The sequence below is a fragment of the Dermochelys coriacea genome, chromosome 1, assembly GCF_009764565.3.
Source record: "Dermochelys coriacea isolate rDerCor1 chromosome 1, rDerCor1.pri.v4, whole genome shotgun sequence".
Lineage (NCBI taxonomy): Eukaryota > Metazoa > Chordata > Testudines > Dermochelyidae > Dermochelys > Dermochelys coriacea.
The window spans coordinates 323,312,736-323,334,114 of NC_050068.2; the positions used below are offsets into that span (position 1 = coordinate 323,312,736).

The 21,379-nt window shown below is 37.8% G+C and overlaps 2 protein-coding genes across 5 annotated transcripts; one reads left to right on the forward strand and one right to left on the reverse strand.

Moving 5' to 3' along the window:
• Window positions 1-2,689: 2,689 nt before the first annotated feature.
• TPRKB (TP53RK binding protein) lies at window positions 2,690-8,964 on the reverse strand. Of its 3 annotated transcripts, XM_043496482.1 has the most exons (8): window positions 8,831-8,964; window positions 8,710-8,792; window positions 8,331-8,391; window positions 8,063-8,134; window positions 6,784-6,977; window positions 5,879-6,001; window positions 4,151-4,327; window positions 2,690-2,814 (listed from the first exon to the last, which is right to left on the reverse strand). In XM_043496482.1, exons 1-8 carry the CDS (start codon window positions 8,841-8,843, stop codon window positions 2,728-2,730), a joined length of 810 nt encoding a protein of 269 aa, XP_043352417.1. In that variant the 5' UTR covers window positions 8,844-8,964; the 3' UTR covers window positions 2,690-2,727. The 3 variants fall into 3 exon arrangements, with proteins under 3 accessions (XP_043352417.1, XP_043352425.1, XP_038250548.1); XM_043496490.1 differs by lacking the exons at window positions 8,710-8,792; window positions 8,831-8,964 and having other exon boundaries at window positions 6,784-6,927; XM_038394620.2 differs by lacking the exons at window positions 8,063-8,134; window positions 8,331-8,391; window positions 8,831-8,964 and having other exon boundaries at window positions 8,597-8,734.
• Window positions 8,842-20,878, forward strand: LOC119852798 (dol-P-Glc:Glc(2)Man(9)GlcNAc(2)-PP-Dol alpha-1,2-glucosyltransferase-like). Of its 2 annotated transcripts, none has more exons than XM_043496473.1 (3): window positions 8,842-9,006; window positions 11,785-11,982; window positions 20,447-20,878. In XM_043496473.1, the coding sequence occupies exons 1-3, from the start codon at window positions 8,842-8,844 to the stop codon at window positions 20,453-20,455; spliced, it is 372 nt and encodes a 123-aa protein (XP_043352408.1). In that variant the 3' UTR covers window positions 20,456-20,878. The 2 variants fall into 2 exon arrangements, with proteins under 2 accessions (XP_043352408.1, XP_038250499.1); XM_038394571.2 differs by lacking the exon at window positions 20,447-20,878 and adding an exon at window positions 13,736-15,176.
• The last annotated feature ends 501 nt before the right edge of the window (window positions 20,879-21,379 follow it).

Sequence of the window (21,379 nt, forward strand, 5' to 3'; positions counted from 1 at the left end):
ACTCTCACCAGGCCAGAGCTATGAAAGAGAAGCAAAGATCCCCGCACTCAGCTTGGGTTAGCCCTAAAAGAGATTCAGAGCTAACATTACTATAGCTGTCACCTTTTAAAACCACAAAATGTAACTCATTTAGGTATATGTTTGCTTGCTTTAACCTTTTAATAACTCTCTAATTTCTTTTTCCTAGTTATTAAATCTTTAGTTTATTACAGAATTGGCTACAAGCGTTGTCTTTGGTGAGAAACTGAAGGTACACATTGGCTTACCTCGGGTAAGTGACTGATCCCTTAGGACTGAAAGCAACCTGAAATTTTTGTCATTTTTGGTATATAGCAAGTAACTATCATGAAGTCCAGCTTGCCTGGGAGGCAAGATAGACTGGAATGCCCAAGGAGACTGTGACTCCACAGTAAAACTGTCATAGTGCTTTAGGAGTAAACATTTATTACTGGATTGGTGAAATCTAATTATAGTACAACCAGCCTGGAGTGTCTGCCCTGCAGTTGGCACTCACACTTGTGAACTACTCCGGACAGCATGGCAATTGCCTGCAGCTCAGCAAACTTGCCCATGCAGAGGAACTGCAGAGGAGGTAAGGGAGGGGAGGCTGTGGGCAAGGCAGTAGCAGAAAAGGAGGCTGCAGCTTGGATGCTGGGCTGCATGGTAACCCTCATTGTATCTTGCCAGGAGACTGCATGCACAGACGCAAGCGATGGGACATGCTGAGCCCCAACACATAGAGGAAAGGAGAGGTACTTAGAGTCCCATAGGACACCTAGCACCTTCACTCCTCACAGAGAACCCTGGCATCCAGGCTGCAATCTTCCTTCCTACTGCTGCTTTGCCTGAGCTGGTTTGCAGTCAGGGAAAGCACATCCCAGAGCTACCTTCCCTGGCTGTGGTCTTGCAAACCTGCCTTCCATTTATTAGCAACTGCTGGATAATAGCAACTTTTTGCTGAAGACCGAGGACTTGCTAATATGTGGAACCTATGGTATTTAAAAACAAAACAAAAACCTAAAACTCTACCAAAATAAGACATTCCACAGGACATGCTTCTCCCCTTGGGAGGAGATGAGAGAATAAACACATGACAAATATATAATCATGTTGCTTAATGCACCAACTGCTGAGTGCTCAGGTGCTACAGTGATGACTGCGGAATAAGAACTATATAGAATTCTTACCCAAGCACCAAAACACAAGCAGAGAAAGAAGTTAATAAAGGCTGATGAAACAGGCACCTGGGTGGGGTTTCTAGCAGTGCATCTTCATTTCAGTCAAAGACATCTTTGGAGAAAAATTAATAGTGGGATATATGGGAGGAACAAAGCTGCAACTGTGAGCAATTCATAAGGGAGTGGTGTTAGAGAAATAAATTGTCGAAGAATGATATGGCAAAGGCATAGAAAGAAGATAACTATTTGTTCAAAAAAGCATAGCAAGCAGAATGTCATGGATGAAACTGCAGGCACCCATTGAAGTTTAGATGGATTAGTAGAAGATCCTCTGGCTTTCTTACTACATGCTATTGTAGTTTTGTTACAGATACCTTGAAGGCAAGAACCCTCCAACTTTCTTTTTGTATGCTTGTACATTCTTCTGCTTCTTTCATCACAAGCTGAATGGTAAAAAAAACTTTACCCATGTCTATCCTGACTACTTTTGAGTTCTCAAATTATGAGCCACAATAGCTGTATAGCTAGACTGTTGAGAAAACCTTCCATAGGACAGATTGTATCAGCTCCTGACCTTTCACCAACACCAGCCTCAATACCCCTTACATCTCCTCTTGCAAACATTTCTGTGGCTTCTTCCTTGTTAGCTCTTATGCTTAGAATGTCTTCCAAAAATTTGTTCAAGCCTCCACAATTACCTCATTCAAATCCTTCCTAAAAACTAACTTCTGCAATATCTACAAATAAATGAGTGCATTTACACTGAAGTTTATGAATCTACTAAATGTGCACAATGTAAACAAAACTCTATGAGCTGCTTCCTTCCTCACCACTCCTCCTTCCATAATGTGTGTGTTATCCCCATTTGTCAAATCTCTCATTTGGATTGTAAGTTCCTTGGGGCAGGGACCCATTTTCTATGTGTTTTTGACATACACTTGTGAGTGTTAGGAAATCACAAGAAGCAGTTTATATATGCTCTCCTTGTGCATGATGGTTAGACAAGTATGATACATACATAAACACTTAGCAGCTAAAAATGTCTCCATATCATCCTTTATTCTCCATGTCCATGCAAACCAAGTCATTGCAGACCTTGGGGATAATAAAAATAGTTTGCACTGTTCGTGGCGTATCTGATGATCTTAAAGCACTTTACTACAAAGGTAAGTAGTAATAGATTTTGGAACCTTATGTTTATGACCAGTTAAAATATATTGGGAAAAATTTTTTAAAAATATTTTTAAATAAAACAATGAGTAGAATCTGTACAAGCTGTGAGAATTCAAACTCTGCTCAGTACTGCACTGACACATTTCTGAAGTTGAATGAAGCTTAAGATAAAATATTGCTTCAATGTTCCTTTAGTGGTTAATGTCCTGTCAGTTTCTTTCACAGAATGTTTTAGTGACTCTTCTTACTTTTCCACGCAAAAGAAAATAAAGGAGTGCAAAATATTTTAGTATTGAGACAGAGTCCAAAACTAATAAGAATGGTTACAGTTGTTCCTGTAGCTTTAAAATGGATTTTTTCTTTTATTTGAATGTTTTCATGAAATATCTTTTGTTGACATTCTGCAAATGATGCCATCAAGTAACGTGCCAATTTTTTCTTCCTGTGGAGTAAGTTTGTACATCTGTAGAAACAAAAACCCCCCCCCAACATGTAAAGGTTACACGGAGAAGAAAAAAATTGGGCATGTAGCCTTTTTCTTAAAACCCCCCCCAAAACAACAAAACATTTCTTTATAAAGGAGATATTTAAATATTTTTGAAGATTCTCCCCCCCCCCTTTTTTTAACATTAGAAATGTAGATCTCTTCTTTCAGGCTAGACTTGATGGAGATTGAGGACCTAGACAAATTTTTAGATCACAGGAGGCAAGAGAGTGAAAGGAAGAAATGGCAGGAATGGGACTTTTAGCCCGCACTTAAGAGCTCTATGTTTTTTTGGTTTGCATCTCATTAACTTTTTTTTTTTTAACATAATGAGCATTTTGGAAACTTGGACTGAAATCTTGACCCTAGCAAAACTCCTACTGTCTTCAATTGGACCAGGATTCCGCACAGAATCCATGTCTTACATATTTAACACCTTTGCCCCTCATTTAAGTGCGAGAGCTCCCAACACAAAACTCAAAGATTTATGAAAGTTTCTCCAGCAAAAGCAAGGAATATTAGACTTAACATTCTTGATATTTCTAAAGGTAAAAAAAAAAAAAGTTTTTTTTAAAAATAGCCCAAGTCTTCTTTACATATTATAGAAAAGAAAAAAGGGCACAAACAGCTTTTAAAAAGTCCTTTGCTGATCATGTTTAAATATGAAAATGGGTTTGCAACCATTACTTTAAACAGATTTATTATATGATGAAGAGTTTCAGGCACTGAACAGCTATTTTATTTTCTGGCAGTTAACCAGACTCCTGTTTTGGTTTCCAGAAGTCTATATAACACACGTCAAAAAAAGCAGCAAGGATTTAAAATAAAGGTTATGACATTATTGCAAAATCTTTTTATTTCTAAAGCAACTGCCAGCAGCCTGTCAACTCAATATTATTATTTTAGGACCCTCCAATTGGGTTACTCACATGCTTTAAGTTAAGAAATTGGGTAAATCTTTGCTGTATTTGGGCCTGCTGTTTTGAGAAACCTCATAAGGACTCAACCTAGCATTCCTTGTGTATCCAAAACTCTCATTGAAGCCTTTGACAGTTTTGGATGCTGCTGGATCAACATCCATTGAAAAATGAAATTCCCTGAACAGAAGCAGCAGCAAACAAATACTCTATTTCCACTTAAAACAACAGTTTCCAATCACATACACAAAAACCCACAAAGTTAAAGAAAAGTAATGAGTACTCACACTACGGATTTGGGAATCTTTAGAAGCCAATTTGGATTTAATGAGCTAGTTAAGTAAAATATCCCAGCCCCAGTCATATTTCATATGTTCTTAAAACAAGCCTTTACAAACCTTTTTAACTTTGGCTATGTCTGTTATTTTGTGGAGTTCTGCTAGAGAAACCTGCTGACCTTCCACTTGAGATATTATGCCTTCCAGATTTACAGTTTTTTCTTTATCTTCAATCAGAACAATGAGCACTGCAGAATCATTGTCTGAAATACCAAACTTTTTCAATGCATCTGAAATCTAAGATAAAATGAGAAATACTGAAATTGTATTGGTCATTTTCTTATTACATGGAAGCAAGTGACTGGTATAATCTTTTCAGTCATTTTGCTAAATTTTCTAATTGTGTAAATTGGCATAGTTCCACATCTGTGGAGCAGTGCCAGTTTATAGCAGCAGAGAATACAGACCTAATTTTTACTTTGGTAAGTCATATGGTTTTGTTGTCCCAAATACCTTTGTGTCTAAAGTGTTTGTTCAGAAATTTTAGGGTGTTTTTTTTTCCTCAACAGGAGAGTATATCCATAAATGATCAGAAAACTAAAGTAATTACCTTTGGCCACAGACCAAAGTTGCGTAAATGGACAATGACCACTGTATTGAACAAATCAAGTCCTTTTCTTATCTGGGCATTTTTTTTTTTTTTACAAGCAATGATAAATAGGATAAGCATATACAGAGGTTAAGGAGCATGCCTTAAAGTAAAAAATATATTTTTGAGGAAAATGTTTGGTCTTCCTAATTCTGTTCCAACTCTTACTTACGGCAGAGGTGAGTGAATGCTTTATCTCAACCAAAAGCACAGTGCTTCTATATTAATGACTGGTTATGCATTCAGAATGTGAATTTACAATCTGGAGGAACACTTTAATAAGTCTAAAACTTTAAAATTGCCCTTGCTTTTGCAAGTCCACTAATTTTTTTCATTCCTGGGGCTTTCTGGAACTTAGGGTATAATAGAGAAATATGTGGAAATCTTAATAATAAGCTAATTAGAAACACACAATTTTCAAACAAAGGTGGCTTTCTTAAAAAGGAAGTGAGCTTGCACTGGGAGGCACAATTGTTTAGGTACATGTAGGTCTAGCCATGTTGAAGATTTGCCACATTACTTATTATTTTGTAGCGCTTATTGTCATCAGAGAAATACAAGTTTTTTCCAGTTTTGGCTCAGAAGTCCTGTGTCTTATGGACTCAAAAATTAGAATATTTGTTATGCAATTATACTAGTTTGGTTATCTGGACAGTTGTCATATTTGCTTGGTTGGTGGCAAAAATAAAGAATTGTATTAAATTAGTTTTGCTATGGACAAAATGGATCAATTGATCATTAATTTTATGCAATTTTATCCTCATATTGTTTTACACAGTGTTTTAAAAGTGTAAATTGAATGAGAAAAGCCAAAATTGTATTTTCTGTTCTTTGTATTGTGGTAATTTTAAAAATCTGAACTTATTTGTTATGACAGGCTGAGGGCTGCTACCACCTGCAGTCCACAAAAAAAAAAAAAAGAAAAAAAAAAAGAAAATTGGTCAATCAGGAGTATTCCTGGATTCTCAGGGATGACCTAGAGGAGAAGTCATAGCACTGAGAGCTGATAAGTGTGCACTGCAATATGACCAGGGAAGTTTAACCATTGTTGCTATCTAAGAAAGGAGCTCAGTACCTCACAGAATTGGGCCCTTGAGATAAGTATAGTATTCAGTTAATGCTTATTTTCAGCTTGGCTGGGTGGATTTTGGAAAGTTCATCTGGCAACAGAGACATTTGTTCAGCAAAGTAAATCTTACATTGTTGTTTGGGGAAAGGTTGAAAATAATTTCTGCATTAAGAGTTCTAGTCTTCATTTTACCAATCCTGTGTAGGTGAACTGCTTTGTTTGTTGCCACAAGTATCTGAAATGGATCAACAATCTGCAGAACAGAATAGGAATAGATTAAAACTATAAAGAATTAGGTTTTTCCCCCCAGTCAAAATCACATAATCTTAATAATGTTAACTTTCTCACTCAATTACTCCTGTTTTACTACCCTAAAATCTGCCATCCTTATATTGAGCAATAGATTATTCTGTGAGTCTTCCCACTGAAGTCAATGGGACTACTCACTGAGATAGATAGTACTCAACCTGTTAGGATGACTGACTGTCCCTTAGTGATGGATGAATAACATCACTGATTAATCTGTCTCAAATCAAAGAATTGGAATCAAATTCAGCAATCTAATGTGTCAGGATTGTTTAATAAAGTTCTTTTTCTCTCCCCCAACCATTGCTTTGCTATTTCTAACAAAAGGTAATCGCAGGTTCTGAAAATATGGAGTTAAAGAAAAACAAAGGCTCCAGATATTAGAACATGAAGATTATTCAAACTACTGTATTTCTGGAACTAAATCTTTAAATGATTAGCATTTACTTTGACAGATGGAAGTAAATCATTCAAATAGCTACATCTAGGAGGGGAAGTGAATCAAAGACAGAAGGCTGTAAACTCTTAAAGCCCAATCCCACAATCAGATCTGCATGGGTGGACCCTTACACTTGCATGAAGTCCATGGGGCTACGGATAGGCACAGAAGTCCAACCATATGCAGAAGCTTTCAGGAATACAAACATATCCAGAGAAGGAATTATAGCTTACAAAACTGTAATACAATATAAACAGTTACAATGTGTAATTATTTAGTGATTTGCTTACCATTGCAGGATTTATTAATGCTCCATCAATAGATCCTTCCATTGCTTTTTTTCTTAGAGCAACAGCATTTTTGACATCGTTAAACAAAACAAGAGTCACACTACAGTCAGGAAATAGTTCCAGTTGATGTGTGAAATGCTGCATCTTGTAACAAAAGAGTGAGTTTGCCTTGAACCAGTATAAAACAGCCAAACCTAGAGTATTTATAAACATAATTACTGCACAGGATTCATAATACTTAAGATAAACATTATTCTGAAAGAGACAAAGTTCTTAATTAAGCTTAAGTAGCACATACTATAAAATATGGGTCACTTCACCTTGAATGGTTCCTTGAAATATGTGTTAACTACTTATGCTACACCAGTGGTTTTCAACCTTTTTTAATTTGCAGACCCCTAAAAAATTTTGAATGGAGGTGTGGACCCTTCTGGAAATCTTAGACATAGTCTGCGGACCTGCACAGGTTCACAGAGCACAGGTTGAAAAGCACTGTGCTAAACAATCTGTTCCACCTTGTTATTAGCTGAGACACTCTGATTAAGTTTCCCAGAGCTGAAGAAGAACTCTGTGTAAGCTAGAAAGCTTGTCTTGCTCACCAATAAAAGATATTACCTCACCCAGCAGGCATCTCTATCATGCTGGGACTGACACAGCTACAAAAATATTGCATAAAATAACCACTCCTATGTGTTAAGACAGGAATTTGCAAATATTTTCTTAGCATGGACCACCACCTCTCCTAATCAGGATTGTGCAAACCACTTCCCCAGCCATTCACAATCAGATGACATCTCATTAGTTGATATGGAAAAAATAATAAGGAAGTATTGGCAGATGAAAGTTTGGCAGGTGGAAACAAGAAGGAAGCCCAGGCAGCAGTACATGGCCAGTCAGCTGTCCACTGGAAGGTCCCAGTCCTCCAAGATCTTAACAAGGTGCTGACTTGCCCTTCTCTTAAATGGGAGTTGAAAGCACACTAGGACCTTATAAGAAAGGCCTTTGGTGACTATGGTCTGATTCAGTTTTACACATGCTTTCTTTCCTCCTTTTCTCTCTTCTTTAATACAATAAGTAAACACGATCATTATGCAAAAGTTAATACATTGTAAAAAGATTTGTAAAATGTTCCATTTGTTATTTTTACTTCCATTTTTTGTTTTTACTACTTAACAAAAAAAAAGTTAAAAATTAACTTTAGAAACTGAATCCATTGTATGTGACTAATCCGCCCAAGACAAAAAAAATCATCATATCGTTACTAAGAATTTTTTCTTACCCAAAAACAGGAAAAAAAAAAAAAAAGCGTAAACAATATTAACTCCAACTATCATCAGCTCCAGGCCGCCGGAGGTTGAAGGTAAAAAGAAAAGCAGTACTTGTGGCACCTTAGAGACTAACAAATTTATTAGAGCATCGAATGCATCCGATGAAGTGAGCTGTAGCTCACGAAAGCTTATGCTCTAATAAATTTGTGAGTCTCTAAGGTGCCACAAGTCCTCCTTTTCTTTTTGCGAATACAGACTAACACGGCTGCTACTCTGAAACCGGAGGTTGAAGGTGTGTCTGAAGTGGCGTAGCACCGGGCCGAGGTGGCTCTGCAATGCTGTGGCAGGGACAGAGAAAAGCTTTAGGTCTTACAGCTCCTGTCACAGTTCACCCCGATCGCCCCCGAGCTCTGTCTGTCTGTCCATTGCTGGACCTGAGACTTTCAGTGGCTCTGGCCTCCCATCGTGGGACACGGGGCAGGGGCACTGAGCCCTGCACAGTCCCCGGCCCTCTCCAGCAGGCACCTGCCTGAGGCATCACCCACCCCGGAGCGCTCCCGCTGGGGGAGCTTCAGCAGCCAGCCCGCGTGGGCACCTCTCCGCGTCCTCCGGCTCAGCAGCTCCCTCCCCGCGCGTCCGTCTGTCCGTCCGACCCTACCCGCTTCCTCCTCCGCGTGCGGCGGGCAATCAATCCCTCCCTTCCCCGGAAACCCCGGCTCGCCCCCCGCCCCGAGCTCCGGCTCCGGCTCCGGCTCCGGCTCGGCAGGCTGCGTTCCGGCCGGCCCGCGCCATGGAGCGCTCCGAGGCCTACGGCTTCTCCGCCGCCATCGGCGGCACCTTCCTGCTCTCGGGCCTGCTCTTCTCGGCGCTGAACCGCGAGCAGCGCGCGCCCTACATGGACGAGGCCTTCCACGTCCCCCAGGCGCAGGCCTACTGCGAGGGCCTCTTCCAGCAGGTGCGTACGGGGCGGCCCGGCCCCGGCCCCGGCCCCCACCTCCGCCTCGGCGGGGCCGCTTCTGACAGGGCGCTGCCGAGCCCCGGCTTTGTGCCAGCCCTACCCAGAGCGCCGCCGGCTCCGCGAAGCGGGCCCCAGCTCCTCCCCCGGGGCTGGCAGGATCCCGGCAGCCCCTCCAGCAGGGGCCCGGGTCGCCGTCGTGCCTTCCCCGAGGAGCCTGCGGAGAGCCGGCTGGTCCGATCGGTTTGTCTGCGGGCAAAGGCTGCCCAAGCCCGCATGTTGCCATTTCCACGAACGTCTGTGGAAGCGCAGCCCCGCCCCGCCATGGTGCCTGCTGTGTGGCTGGGGGCCCGGAGCCTGGCAGTCGTGACAGCCCCAAGCTCTGGGCGCCCCAGCTCGAGGCAGGGGCTCAAGGTGTCCTGCTCCTTATCTGCTCCCCCACTGCAGTTACACTCAAGTGAAGGGAATGACACTACTCAGAGCACGGTCCTCCCTGTATTTTCTCTGTCGCCATCCTGGCAGGGCGTAATACAATGAGTTATGGGACCTCCACAGGTGCTGGGGATGCTGCAGCATCCCCTGGCTTGAAGTGGTTTCCATCACATACAGGATTTTATAGTTTGGTGCAAGGGCTCTCAGCACCCCCACTATACCAATTGTTCCAGCACCCCGATACCTCTTTGTTTTTTGGCATCAATCATTGGTCTTTTGGGTGGGAGCGGTGGAGCTGTCTTTGGTTATGTCTACACACTAAGCACCACAGGTGCGGCATGTAGGGTGTATTCAGCTACAGGCCACAGTGGAAAGCAGGCTTCACCCACAGTATGATGTATATAGCTATGCATATCAGTAAAAGGCTCTGGTGGCGTTGGCAGGAAAAGGCTTCAGCAGCTCACCACTGCTGGAGCCGTTCACTGTGGTGAGGAAAGACTCTGGCGGGGGGAGGGGTGCAATAGGAAAATTAGGTTTTCCCTGCTGCCTCCTCCCCGCCAGAGCCCTTCCTAGCAGCAGGGAAAGACACTAGCAGTGGGGAGCTGGAGGAGTCTTTCCCTGCTGCTGAAATCTCTCCCTGTGGCAGGGAAAGACTCTAACAGCATGGAGCTACTGGGTTCTTTCCTCTCTGCCTCCCCGCTGCCAGAATCTTTCCCTGCTGCAGGAGTCTTTTCCTGTGGCTGGGTGAGGCTCCAGCAGCAGTGATGTATGGCTTGGGCAAGTAGAGAGTACAGGGTATGTACTAGGGTACATACTAACACCGTTCAGGTATGTCTTTACTTGCTTAAGCCATGTCCTAACATCTGTGCTGCTATAGATACGCATTCTAGGGAGACTACCTGTGTATGTATTCCCCATGCCACAGAAAGAAATGTGCAGTGTAGAATATATGCCTCCTATTTGCTGGAGCAGATTAAACTGCTTTGGCACTCAAATGATGTGATAAGTGGAGATGAGTTTTTAACAATTCTTACTGGTTGGTGGACCGCACAAGTTATTTCTGAGGGGGAGCAATTGTCAGGCCTTAGCTAGCAACAGAAAAATGTGATGGTATAATTATAGTCATAATTTCTCAGCTAATAAGTGCTTGTTAATAAAAATAGTTTGAGGAATGCATGTACAGTACTTATGTTTCACTTAAGGGTGACCACAAAGAAGGAAAATATTGCTTGGGCCCTTTTTTATTTATGATATATAAAGAAGGCTTGGCATTTTTTTTTAAATTAAGGATTTTTTTGTGCTTGTTATTTTTACTTAAGATACATCAGTAATGCTAAGAATGATCTGCCCTGAGTTTGGCTAAGATGGGGAAGTAGATGGGAATTGTTCTCAGAGGTTACAGAGGGGTAGAAAAAAATAGAGGAAAAAATAAAAGAAAAAGTAAAAACTAAAGAGAATAAATCTACCCTAGACATCATTGACATAGAGGAGTAAAGGACAAAGGTGGAGGGAATGGGAAAAAAAGAAAAAAAAAATCAAAACCATTTAGTCCACCTCCTGCCAGGATTGCAGGGTTATTCCATTTAGAAAATCTATCCAGTCAATCTCCAAAGCAACTAGGCATCTACCACTTATCTACCTCTTTTCTTTTAGTTGTCTGTTAGTTATTAACAAAAACTGAGATTTTAATAGATGTCTGGTTTCTACTTGCAGTCAAGTTTCACTTGCTTGGTGCATTTAATGACATAGGATCCTCTGGTTTGTCAGTTGGTTGTCCATAAAGTTTTTAAGAAAAATAATAGGATAGAGAAGCCTAAATGCCTAGTCATGTAAAAACAAAACAAAACAAAAACCAAGGAGAAAAATACACTTTTTTATGGCTGGGTTAGTGGAGAGGAAACATTTGTATACCTCATAAAGAAGCAAAAAAAGGGTACAGGTGCAATTTCTTTTCCTTTTCGTGTTGTCTTTAGGTTTTCCAGATAAAAATGATTGATTGTTTTTTCCAAAACCAAAATCCATAGAATACTAAAAAAAACTAAAACTTTTTTTTGTGATTGAAAGTAGGATGAGACTGTTTTTGTTTACTGATCTGACTAATATTGAATATAAAGATGACCAATAACTTAATGGAACTACTTGCATGAAACATGTTAGTCAAGTGCAAAAGTGTTTTCAGGATTTATACTCACCTTTACAATATAACATATCTAAATGGAAAATTAATGAGTTGGAGTGTAAAATAGAACTATTTATCAACCTGTTATTGTTTTTAATTGTTTCTGTGATGCATCTTTGGGTTTTCCCAATCCTTTAATCCCCTGTTTTTTTTTTTTTATTTTTAAGTGGGACCCCATGATCACTACATTGCCTGGCTTATACTTGATGTCGGTTGGAATAGTGAAACCTGCAGTTTGGCTCTTTGGATGGTCTGGAAGCGTAGTGTGCTCTACAGGAATGCTCCGATTTATTAATCTCCTTTTCAGTGTTGGGAACTTCTACTTACTGTATTTGCTTTTGTGCAAGATACATCATAAAAACAAGGTACACTGAATCCATTAGAATTACATACAGTAATAAATACAAATGTTGATGAGACTCTAAGCTATCCCTTACTGTATGAGGAGTTTCAGATCTCTTCAGTTTTAGGCAACAAACTGTCATAATATCATTTAGATTATTTTAATGGCTTCCTTCCTTCTTCTCTAAAACCAGTTTTTTTCCCTTCCCTTAGGGCTTGATGCTGTAAAGACTTACACTTGTGTTCAACTTTACACATTTGAACAGTCCTATTCAAGTAGATGGGACTACTGTATTTATAAAGTTAATATTAATAGATTTTTATAGCCTGAAAGTGACCCTTATGATAATCTAGTCTGACCTGCACTACACAGACATTAGAACTTCACCAAGTAATTCCTTCATCAAGCCCATAACTTGGGGGTTGAGCTAGAACAGTGATACTCAGATTGAGGCTTGTGAGCCACAAGCGTCTTTTTAATGTGTCTTCTGTGACTCTTTGCAGCACATAATATTAAAACACTGTGTGATTTAATTATTAACCAATCTAAGTTATTAACCAGTCAGGATGCTTTTACTATGTTATTAACCAATTGTAGTTGATAAAATAACAATACTTGGTCAGTCATTTTGCTGCTAGAATAATTTTATATATACATAAATACACTCATACAAAATATTTCCCCGGTCATACTGTTTAAATATGAATATGTAGTACTGTAGCAAATGAAACAATGAATTCACACTACTGTGGCTGTTTTGGGTAATGTTAATCACTAATTTGGCTCCTGAACACTGAGGTCTGAGCATTACAGAGCTAGAACTTATTGTCTAGAAAAATATCTAATTTTGATATAAAGATTTCAAAAATATCATCCCTAGATAAATTGTTCCAGTGGTTAATTACCCTAATTAAAAATTTGCACCTTAGTTCTATCTGAATTTGCCTAGCTTCAGCTTCCAGTCTTGAGATCAGTTTATGCCTTTGTCGGCTAGATTAAGGATCCCTTTATCATCAGAAATCATCTCTCCATATAGATATTCTCAATCCAGGATAAAGTCATCTCTTAAAAAACACATGCATAAATCTTTACAAGGTCAGGGTCTAATTTAATAAAGAATTCACTCTTTTGGAATAGCTTTTATTTTATATTTGTAGATGCAATATAAATGTAAAGTAACCGCTATATAAGTAAAAGTGTTGGCTTTAGTATTTTCAACTGTAAGACTTTTTTTTTTCCCAAAGTTTCTTTATTACTTTATAAAATTATAATGAAAAGGAACTGTAGAAACCGCAGCACAGATTAAGTAGGCTTAAATGACACTCTATGGCCAGTTTCAGCAGAAGTTATGGTAACTGTGCTGTCAGAGAATGGTGCATTCTGGATGTCATAGGGAACTGGATAGTTGCAGGATAGGGGCCTTGGATATACCATGACAGACACTATATAAACACCTAAAATAGAATTGAAATTAATGTAATTTTCCTATTTTCATCACAGTTTATTTTTAAATCACCATCAGTACTCTAATATTCTACATTCTCATATTTCTCTTATGCTTTATTGTCTTATGTTCCAATATTAGTGTAGCAGAAGGTTGACAATAAATTGAGTGCAGTGTGCATACTGGTGTAATAAAAACTGATTCAGCTCAGAAGAGATGCCGTTTTATGGTATTGAGGATTCTAAAGGATGGTACCCTTTAAATAATTGTGATTTTTGTTCTTTAATGGAAGTAATACTACTGATAGTTTTTTTTCTTCCTCTCTCTCTAGACTGTGTCTGGTTTCCAGAGAATCTTATCTACGTTAACCCTTGCAATGTTTCCTACCCTCTATTTTTTTACATTCCTTTATTATACAGACACAGGATCAGTGTTTTTTACTCTGTTTGCATATTTAATGTGTCTTTATGGTAACCATAAAACTTCAGCCCTACTTGGGTTTTGTGGCTTTATGTTTCGGCAAACAAATATTATATGGACTATTTTCTGTGGGGGATGTGTTATTGCACAAAAGCTAAGTGAAACCTGGAAGACAGAATTACAGAAGAAAAAAGAAGAAAGAATTTCAGCCATGAAGGGATCATTTTCAGAATTAATCAAAGTAGTACAATTTCTTACTGAGTACATCATGTCATTTAAAAACCTAGTAACTCTTATTGTTTTGACCTGGCCGTACATCCTCTTAGTAATTGTGTTCTTTGCTTTTGTGGTAATCAATGGTGGAATAGTTGTTGGTGACAGGGATAGCCATGAAGCCTGTTTCCATATCCCTCAACTGTTCTACTTTTTTTCCTTTACTCTCTTTTTTTCCTTTCCTCATTTAATGACACCTAATAAAATTGGAAATTTCCTTCTATCAGTACGGAAGCACTTGATTCAATATAGCATACTCATTGCCATCTCTTTATTCCTGGTCTGGAAATTTACATATGTTCATAAATACTTGATTGGAGATAACAGACATTACACATTTTATGTATGGAGAAAAGTCTTCCAAAGACATGACCTTGTGAAATACATATTTGTTCCAGCCTATATATTTGCTGGCTGGAGTTTGGCTGACTCACTGAAATCAAAATCTGTTTTCTGGAACTTAATATATTTTGTATGTGTGTTTGCTGTCACAGTTCCTCAAAAGCTACTGGAATTTCGTTACTTCATTTTGCCATTTTTAATATATAGGCTCAATATTCCAGTTCCACCTCTTTCCAGGCTTCTCCTTGAGCTGACTTTATATGTTGTTGTGAATGCAGTAAGCTTTCATCTATTTCTGAACAAAACATTTCAGTGGCCAAATAGTGAAGAAATCCAGAGGTTTATGTGGTGATTTTGTACTTTAAGAAGACTCAATTCTGTGCCTTTTCTGCAATGAATGAACTATGAACCCTAAAATTAAGTAGAGTGTATTGCTATGTGTAACTTTTCTGTGGACGGTGTAGGGACTGAAGTGAGTTGGATATTTATATTCTTGGAAATTAATGTGAGATTTGATTTACTGTTTGTACATGATAGGGTATTATACCAAATTTTTAAGGCTTTAGAGTCCTGGATTTAATAAATATGGCATCAGGGAAAATTCAGAAGTGTTTCCAAACATTCTGCAATTAATATGAAATGAGGGAGATGTTTACAGTCATATTTCATAATAATACTGTTGTTCTATGGTAAATATTTAAAACTATTTTTCCTCTAGTGGGGGCTCTGAAGAAAGACGTATCTGTTTTTAGATGCTAAGGAAAAAAGTAACAGTGATACTTGGAAATGTTGGAGTAAATGTTAAATTCTTGGTCGGAGACCAGCACAAATAAAACTTCCAAAAAAATTGCAAATTAATTGGTAAGCATTCTGATTTCAGGTTGTAGGGTTTTGTTTCCAAAGTATTTCAGCAGTTATATATTTGTCTAACAGTTATGACCGGGTTTCATAAACAGTAAAAATCTGCAGCATAGGTCATTTCCATCCATATCTGTTAGAAATCAGGGGTTAAATCTAGTGGAGCCAGGATTTCACCCCAGATTCTTCAGGGGTAAAATTTTCAAAAGTTCCTACTTTCCAATGACTTTCAGTGAGATTTAGGCTGCTAAGTCACTCTTGAAAATGTGACCTAGGCTCCTAAGTCACTTAGGTGTTTTGAACATTTTACCCCAGATCAATATTTATAAACTCATAATGCAGACCTTATTCATGAACCTTCTTTTTCAGAAATACATGTAATTGTACAACAAAAGATAAACTGCATTTGATAATATGACGTGTTAAAAAGGGAGCAGTTTCTAAAACACATCATTAAACTGTGGAGCTTAGTATAATGAACACTCTTTAAAATAATAGGCTTTCTATGTCCTGAGGTTATGTGCTTAACAAGTTTGCACTTAAGTGGGATGTAAGTGTTCTCCCAAGTAGAATTGATTGTTTCTAAGATCTGACATATAATCTTAAAAAAGTACCAATGGCATTATTTAATTGTACTTTTACATGTTTTTCATATATATAGAACTAGTACCTTTTTCATACAAAGGTGTATTATATATGGAAATTTTTGTTTTTAAAAAAAGCACCTTTGTGTATTTTCAAAATCAAAGAATGCTGTGTCTTTTCCCCTTAGTAAATTACTTTAATTAGATTTGCAAGTATTCTTTGGACATTTCTAATAGCTTATAAAGCAGCTTTATAAATAGAATGCCCTAGAATGAAGTGTCTCCAAGCTATTCCTTGTTCTGGGACTGAAATATTGCAGTCAGGTCTCTGTATTCTCAGCAAATTCAGCCTATAAAACCTATACGACCATCATTCCAATTATTCTGAAATGGAATTGTTTCTCAGAAGGTCAGAGATGTGTAGTTACTGACCCACAGCTGTCATTTCTCAGCTGTGCAGCATGCAAAACGTTGCACTCTGGCTTGGAATCCCATCCATCCATTCACAGCATTCTTGCACACCACTTCTCTTGAGGAAGGCTTAGAGCTACCCTTCAGTGAGTAATTTCTTTTGAGTATTGTATTTAAAGCACTCCCCTGCTTCCTGCTTTCTTTCTTGCCCTGCCTCCAATAACTGTAATTTATTGTTAATCTGTATGTAGCATTTGAATAGGGAAGCCCACTCAGATACTTCCGCATGCCAGAACCAACTGGGAAAGAGATAGCAGAAGCTTGAGCTGTGTTGCATTTCAAGCACCTCCACACATCATTGCTTCCAAGCCCAGTCCATACCACTGTCTTAATTTACGATTTCAGTGTGACAGTTTATGGGAGAGAATTCTTCATGGCTCCCATCATTATGTGTGTTTAATTAAAACAGTAATTAATGTTGTTATGTAAAAGGTGTGTGCGTAAGTTTTAAATACAACTTTAAACACACACTCCTTAATTTTGCTGTTGGGGGGGGAATGGAAGGGCTAACCAAGGGGGTTCAAGTAGTTTTTTGTCTAGAATTCTGACCTCTTCCTGATCAAGCTTTTGTGAATGTTTGGGTTATGGGAGAGCTGGCTTTTCCTTGATTAGATGAAGGAGAGTGGGTCTGAATTTATATAGTCCATGTACACATATTTTCTATGTAGATCTCTCTTGATATTGTGGTATCTGAATGCCTTTCAGATAAACATAAGGATGGATAGCTTTTGTGCTCTCTTTCTCCTTATCCTTAATTGAGAGAGCTCAGTTGTGTTTCAGTTGAAAAGAAAAGAGTGAATTTAAATATAGAAAAATTGTGATAGTCATACTCTTCTGGTCCTGTAAAGAGAAGGGAACCCATTGTAGAAGCCCCCTGAGCTCAGAGCACCATAAATTTTCCGATGGGCTTTTTAATACAGGATACTAGTAATCAAGTGAGCTGTAGCTTACGAAAGCTTATGCTCAAATAAATTTGTTAGTCTCCTAGGTGCCACAAGTACTCTCTTTCTTTTTAGTGATCAAGCAGTTCGTGAATGACTTATACATAGGTCTTAGGAACTATTTAAAATAAAAAGGGTGACGTTTACAAACTGAAACACCTCAACATTTTAACACCCTGAATTTTCTTCCCCAGTGAAATGTGTTAATTGCATTTTGAATGAATACTTTAGGGTGCTACTTCCTGTTCTTGATGCTCTGAAGTCTCCCTAGCCTCTGTTTGCCAGATGCTGGGAATGGGCAACAGGATGGATCACTTGATGATTACCTGTTCTATTAATCCCTCTGAACCATCTGGCGTTGGCCACTGTCGGAAGACAGGATACTGGGCTAGATGGACCATTGGTCTGACCCAGAATGGCTGTACTTATGTATTTTACTAATTTAAAAACAGGATTGAATTGAAATACTTACTTTTTCATTTAAGAAAAAAAGGCATTTGGCATTCTTAACAGCTCACTGTTCTTTCAAATAATGTTCCCAACCAGGGGAGTTTTGGTATTCATGCATTAGTAAGTTACTAAAACACAGAATATGAGAGAGAGAGAGAGAGAGAGAGATTCACTTTGTATACATACGTATATATATACACATCACTTTTGCTGATGAGCTAGAGGCTCTTTATTGGATTTAATTCAATTTATTCCTGAACAGTGAATTTAGAAAACAAATGCAATATTATTTTAGCAATACTGTATTTTTCAGAAATAGATATGGTCGTAGTCACAATGCTATCAGTCATAGGAAAGGTTTCAAGATTTATTGAAATCACATTTGAAATTCTGCAACTACCATTAACAATGGCATTGTTTTAATCTATTTTTAGTGGACGAAGGTTCTGTGATTTTAATAATCCTGGAAAAGAATAGTTTCTGTTTTGAAAAATTCTAATCTTTGTCTTTTGCCCCTACAATATTTCAATTTTTGAAATTTATTGTGGGAGATAATGCCAGCCTGCAATTTTAAAAACAGAGGGGCACATCCTCAGCCCCAAAATGTCTTGTAGGTGAAATGATTTACTGAAGTATTATAAAAATGAATTACTGTAAATGTTTCTAATGAGGCATCCGTTTAAAAATAATTTCATCATGCTAATTTGTCGAAGCAGATGGTTTTGTCCTGGGTGGCAGCTAACGTCGTGTTTTAACAGTATCCAAAAGTGGTAGCTCTAGATTGATTGATTTTTTTTTATTAACTAGGAAAGTGAAGGGTGATCTTCCACAGTCAATATTAGGAAAATCAAAATAACTTGCATCTCAGACAACAGAGAAATATATAGAGAAAAGACTGAGTTTCGAACTTTTGAGGTTACTTCTGCTGAATTATATATGAGGGAAAAAAATGTGGATCCTATTAGCTCAACAATGTATGTAGTTTAAAGTCAAGAGAAGAACAGGTACAATTGAATTAGCTACAATAATGTGTTTGATTTGTTACAATGTGGGAAAATATAGCACATATTTTACATAAAAATAATTGTGGTGGTTAGCAAATAGAGGCTGAGCTACAGGGGCTTTGCATACAGTACTTAATCAGAAAATGAGATTATTGTTTCAGAAGATTTACAGGGGTCTTTTGGACAGCAGTGTGTGACTAGTCCTGTAGGAGTAATTCTATTTTCTTTTGATTAGAAGTGTTACTTGACTTGCTTCATTCCTCTTTAATCCTTCAACAACATATAATATTGGTTAATTTCAGATGCAAAATCTACTATAGATAGGTGCATTCATAAAATTTTCTTCAATGGAGACTACACTAATAACTTTTGATAGTAAATAGCTCAGACCATGTGCATAATTTATGTTCAGAATTATTTTCTGAAAATGATGTAGCCCATTTTTGTAATCTTTGAGGAGGGTAGGTTAATTTTGTTTTGTGATACACACTTTTAAAAATCCTCACAAGGTGGCAGTCTTGAACCATTTTTTTCAAATGACCAGATATTTATTTTAATGATATTTTGAATTATAGTGTCATGTTTCCTACCCTTAGTTCATGTTCAAGAGTTAAAACATTTAAAGTACTTTAACACATATCGTTATGTAACTTTTTCAATAACTTGTGTAGCTACAATGTTTGTGTTCTTAATTTGTTAACCTTTTTGTTAGGTTTTTAAAAGCCATGTATTTTTGCTTATTATTTTAAAAATATTTGTTTTAATTCTAGCAAGATTTGGTATTTTGTGTCTGTGAAATCCTTGATCTCTTTTCATACTTGATATTAGAAAAAACAGAAATTAAGCCTAAAAGCTCACTGTTGAAATGAGGTACTTACTTTACATAGTATTTTATGTTGTGTAATGTCAAAATAGTTTTTTAGTAGGAAACTTGTTTAATTTCCTAATTGATTTCTTGAATTAACTGTTTCACCCCATCCATATTTTAGACAGAGAGCCATTCTGCCATACCTGAGATACAAATACGGCAAACAGAGACATTGAGAAAAGAAAGCAAAGTAACTGTGTTTGTGAGACTGGCACAGGTGGTGTCTTTCTAAAATATTCATGCTTTTTTGGTTGGACTATGTACTTTTGAAAAATGTATACTCAAAGGGCTTTGAACCATATGGTAGACTTATTATGTGTTAAATGTCACTTAATTTTTGGTGTACTTGAAATATGAAGAGCCAGGAATTTCTCAAGAATATTTGCCTGCATATCTCTAACTCTTGTGCTGTATTAACAATCTTAATTTTTTAAAAAAGCTTTGGCTCACTAATATATATTTTTTGCTTTAGTGTCTGTCCCTTATGTACATTTCAGTGACTTGTACAATATTTGGTTACAAAATATCCTTAGTAAGAGTGGTTTAAAGCTAAGGCAGCATAATCAGATTGGTTGCTCACCCTTTCTAGCAATAAAGAGTTTGTTTCTAAGGCATGAATGCTTGCCTAGCCCAGGTGTATTGACATTTGGATCTTGATAAAATGCCCATGGGGCTTCATTTTTAATCTCTAAGGAATTTGTTCTCATTCTGCAATATTCTGAACTCTTTGAACTTCCTTTGTCTTCAGTGAGAGTTTGAGATGCTCCTTGCAGGAGCTAAAAGAAAAGAAAGATTTTTCAGAAGGAAAACATTATTGTAATCTTGTTACAGATGGAATGAGAGTTGCTACTAGGAGCAGAAGTGGAGAAAGGTGATTCATGCTGATTTTTGGATACCTTCTCCCATTGGTGGTGCACAGTGATTGGATCACGTATATAGCCAGATGGTGGGAGTTGTTAATCTACTTGTGGTTGACAGCATCTGGAAATTTCCCTTTGGAATGGGAAGTACTCCTGGAACAGGTCTGCTCACTTCTGTGACTGACCTCACTGAATGTCTGTTTTGTAATAGTTCATCAAATTATTTTTCTTGTATTTAACTATAGTTGTATTAATAATCTGCCTCTTTGCTGTCAAGAAAAGTATTATGCTAATTGGACTTTGTGATTGCTATGTTTTTGTTATATGTTTTTTCATATTGTTCATCATCCAAAGACTAATGTAGGTGTTTTATAAAGTAATAAATAAATACAAATTCCAAGTCTATTTTTATATGTGTGTATGTGTATATATATGATCCCTTTCAAAGGGTTGCTATGAATATATTGTTTTTCTGTGTTTTTAAATAAATAAATGGTTCTTTGTATATTTTACCAATTTTTGGCATTGTGTGCACTGTATGTTTGATACAAATTGCATTGAATTAATTAAAAATATTGTTGTACATCTTTTCAGTAATGTAAACACTCTTTAGTTACCTTCATATCTGTTTTAATAAGATGTGAATTCCATTTGTTCCCATCAGTCTCCAAAATATATTGCTGTGATGAGGTAGTCTGCCCCTTAAGGGCATTTCTACTATCAGTCAGTCCTCCCTATCACATGCATGGCTTTTAAGAGTTTGGGGATTGTCTTACACATAAGGACTGAGGAGATACGGACAGAGAGAAAAAGGGTCCTGGGGAAAAAATAGCGGTTAAAAGGAATCTCATTAGTGTATCTTTAAGGACCTGGAGCCTTGCAGAAAAGGTGAGGCAGGGATCCC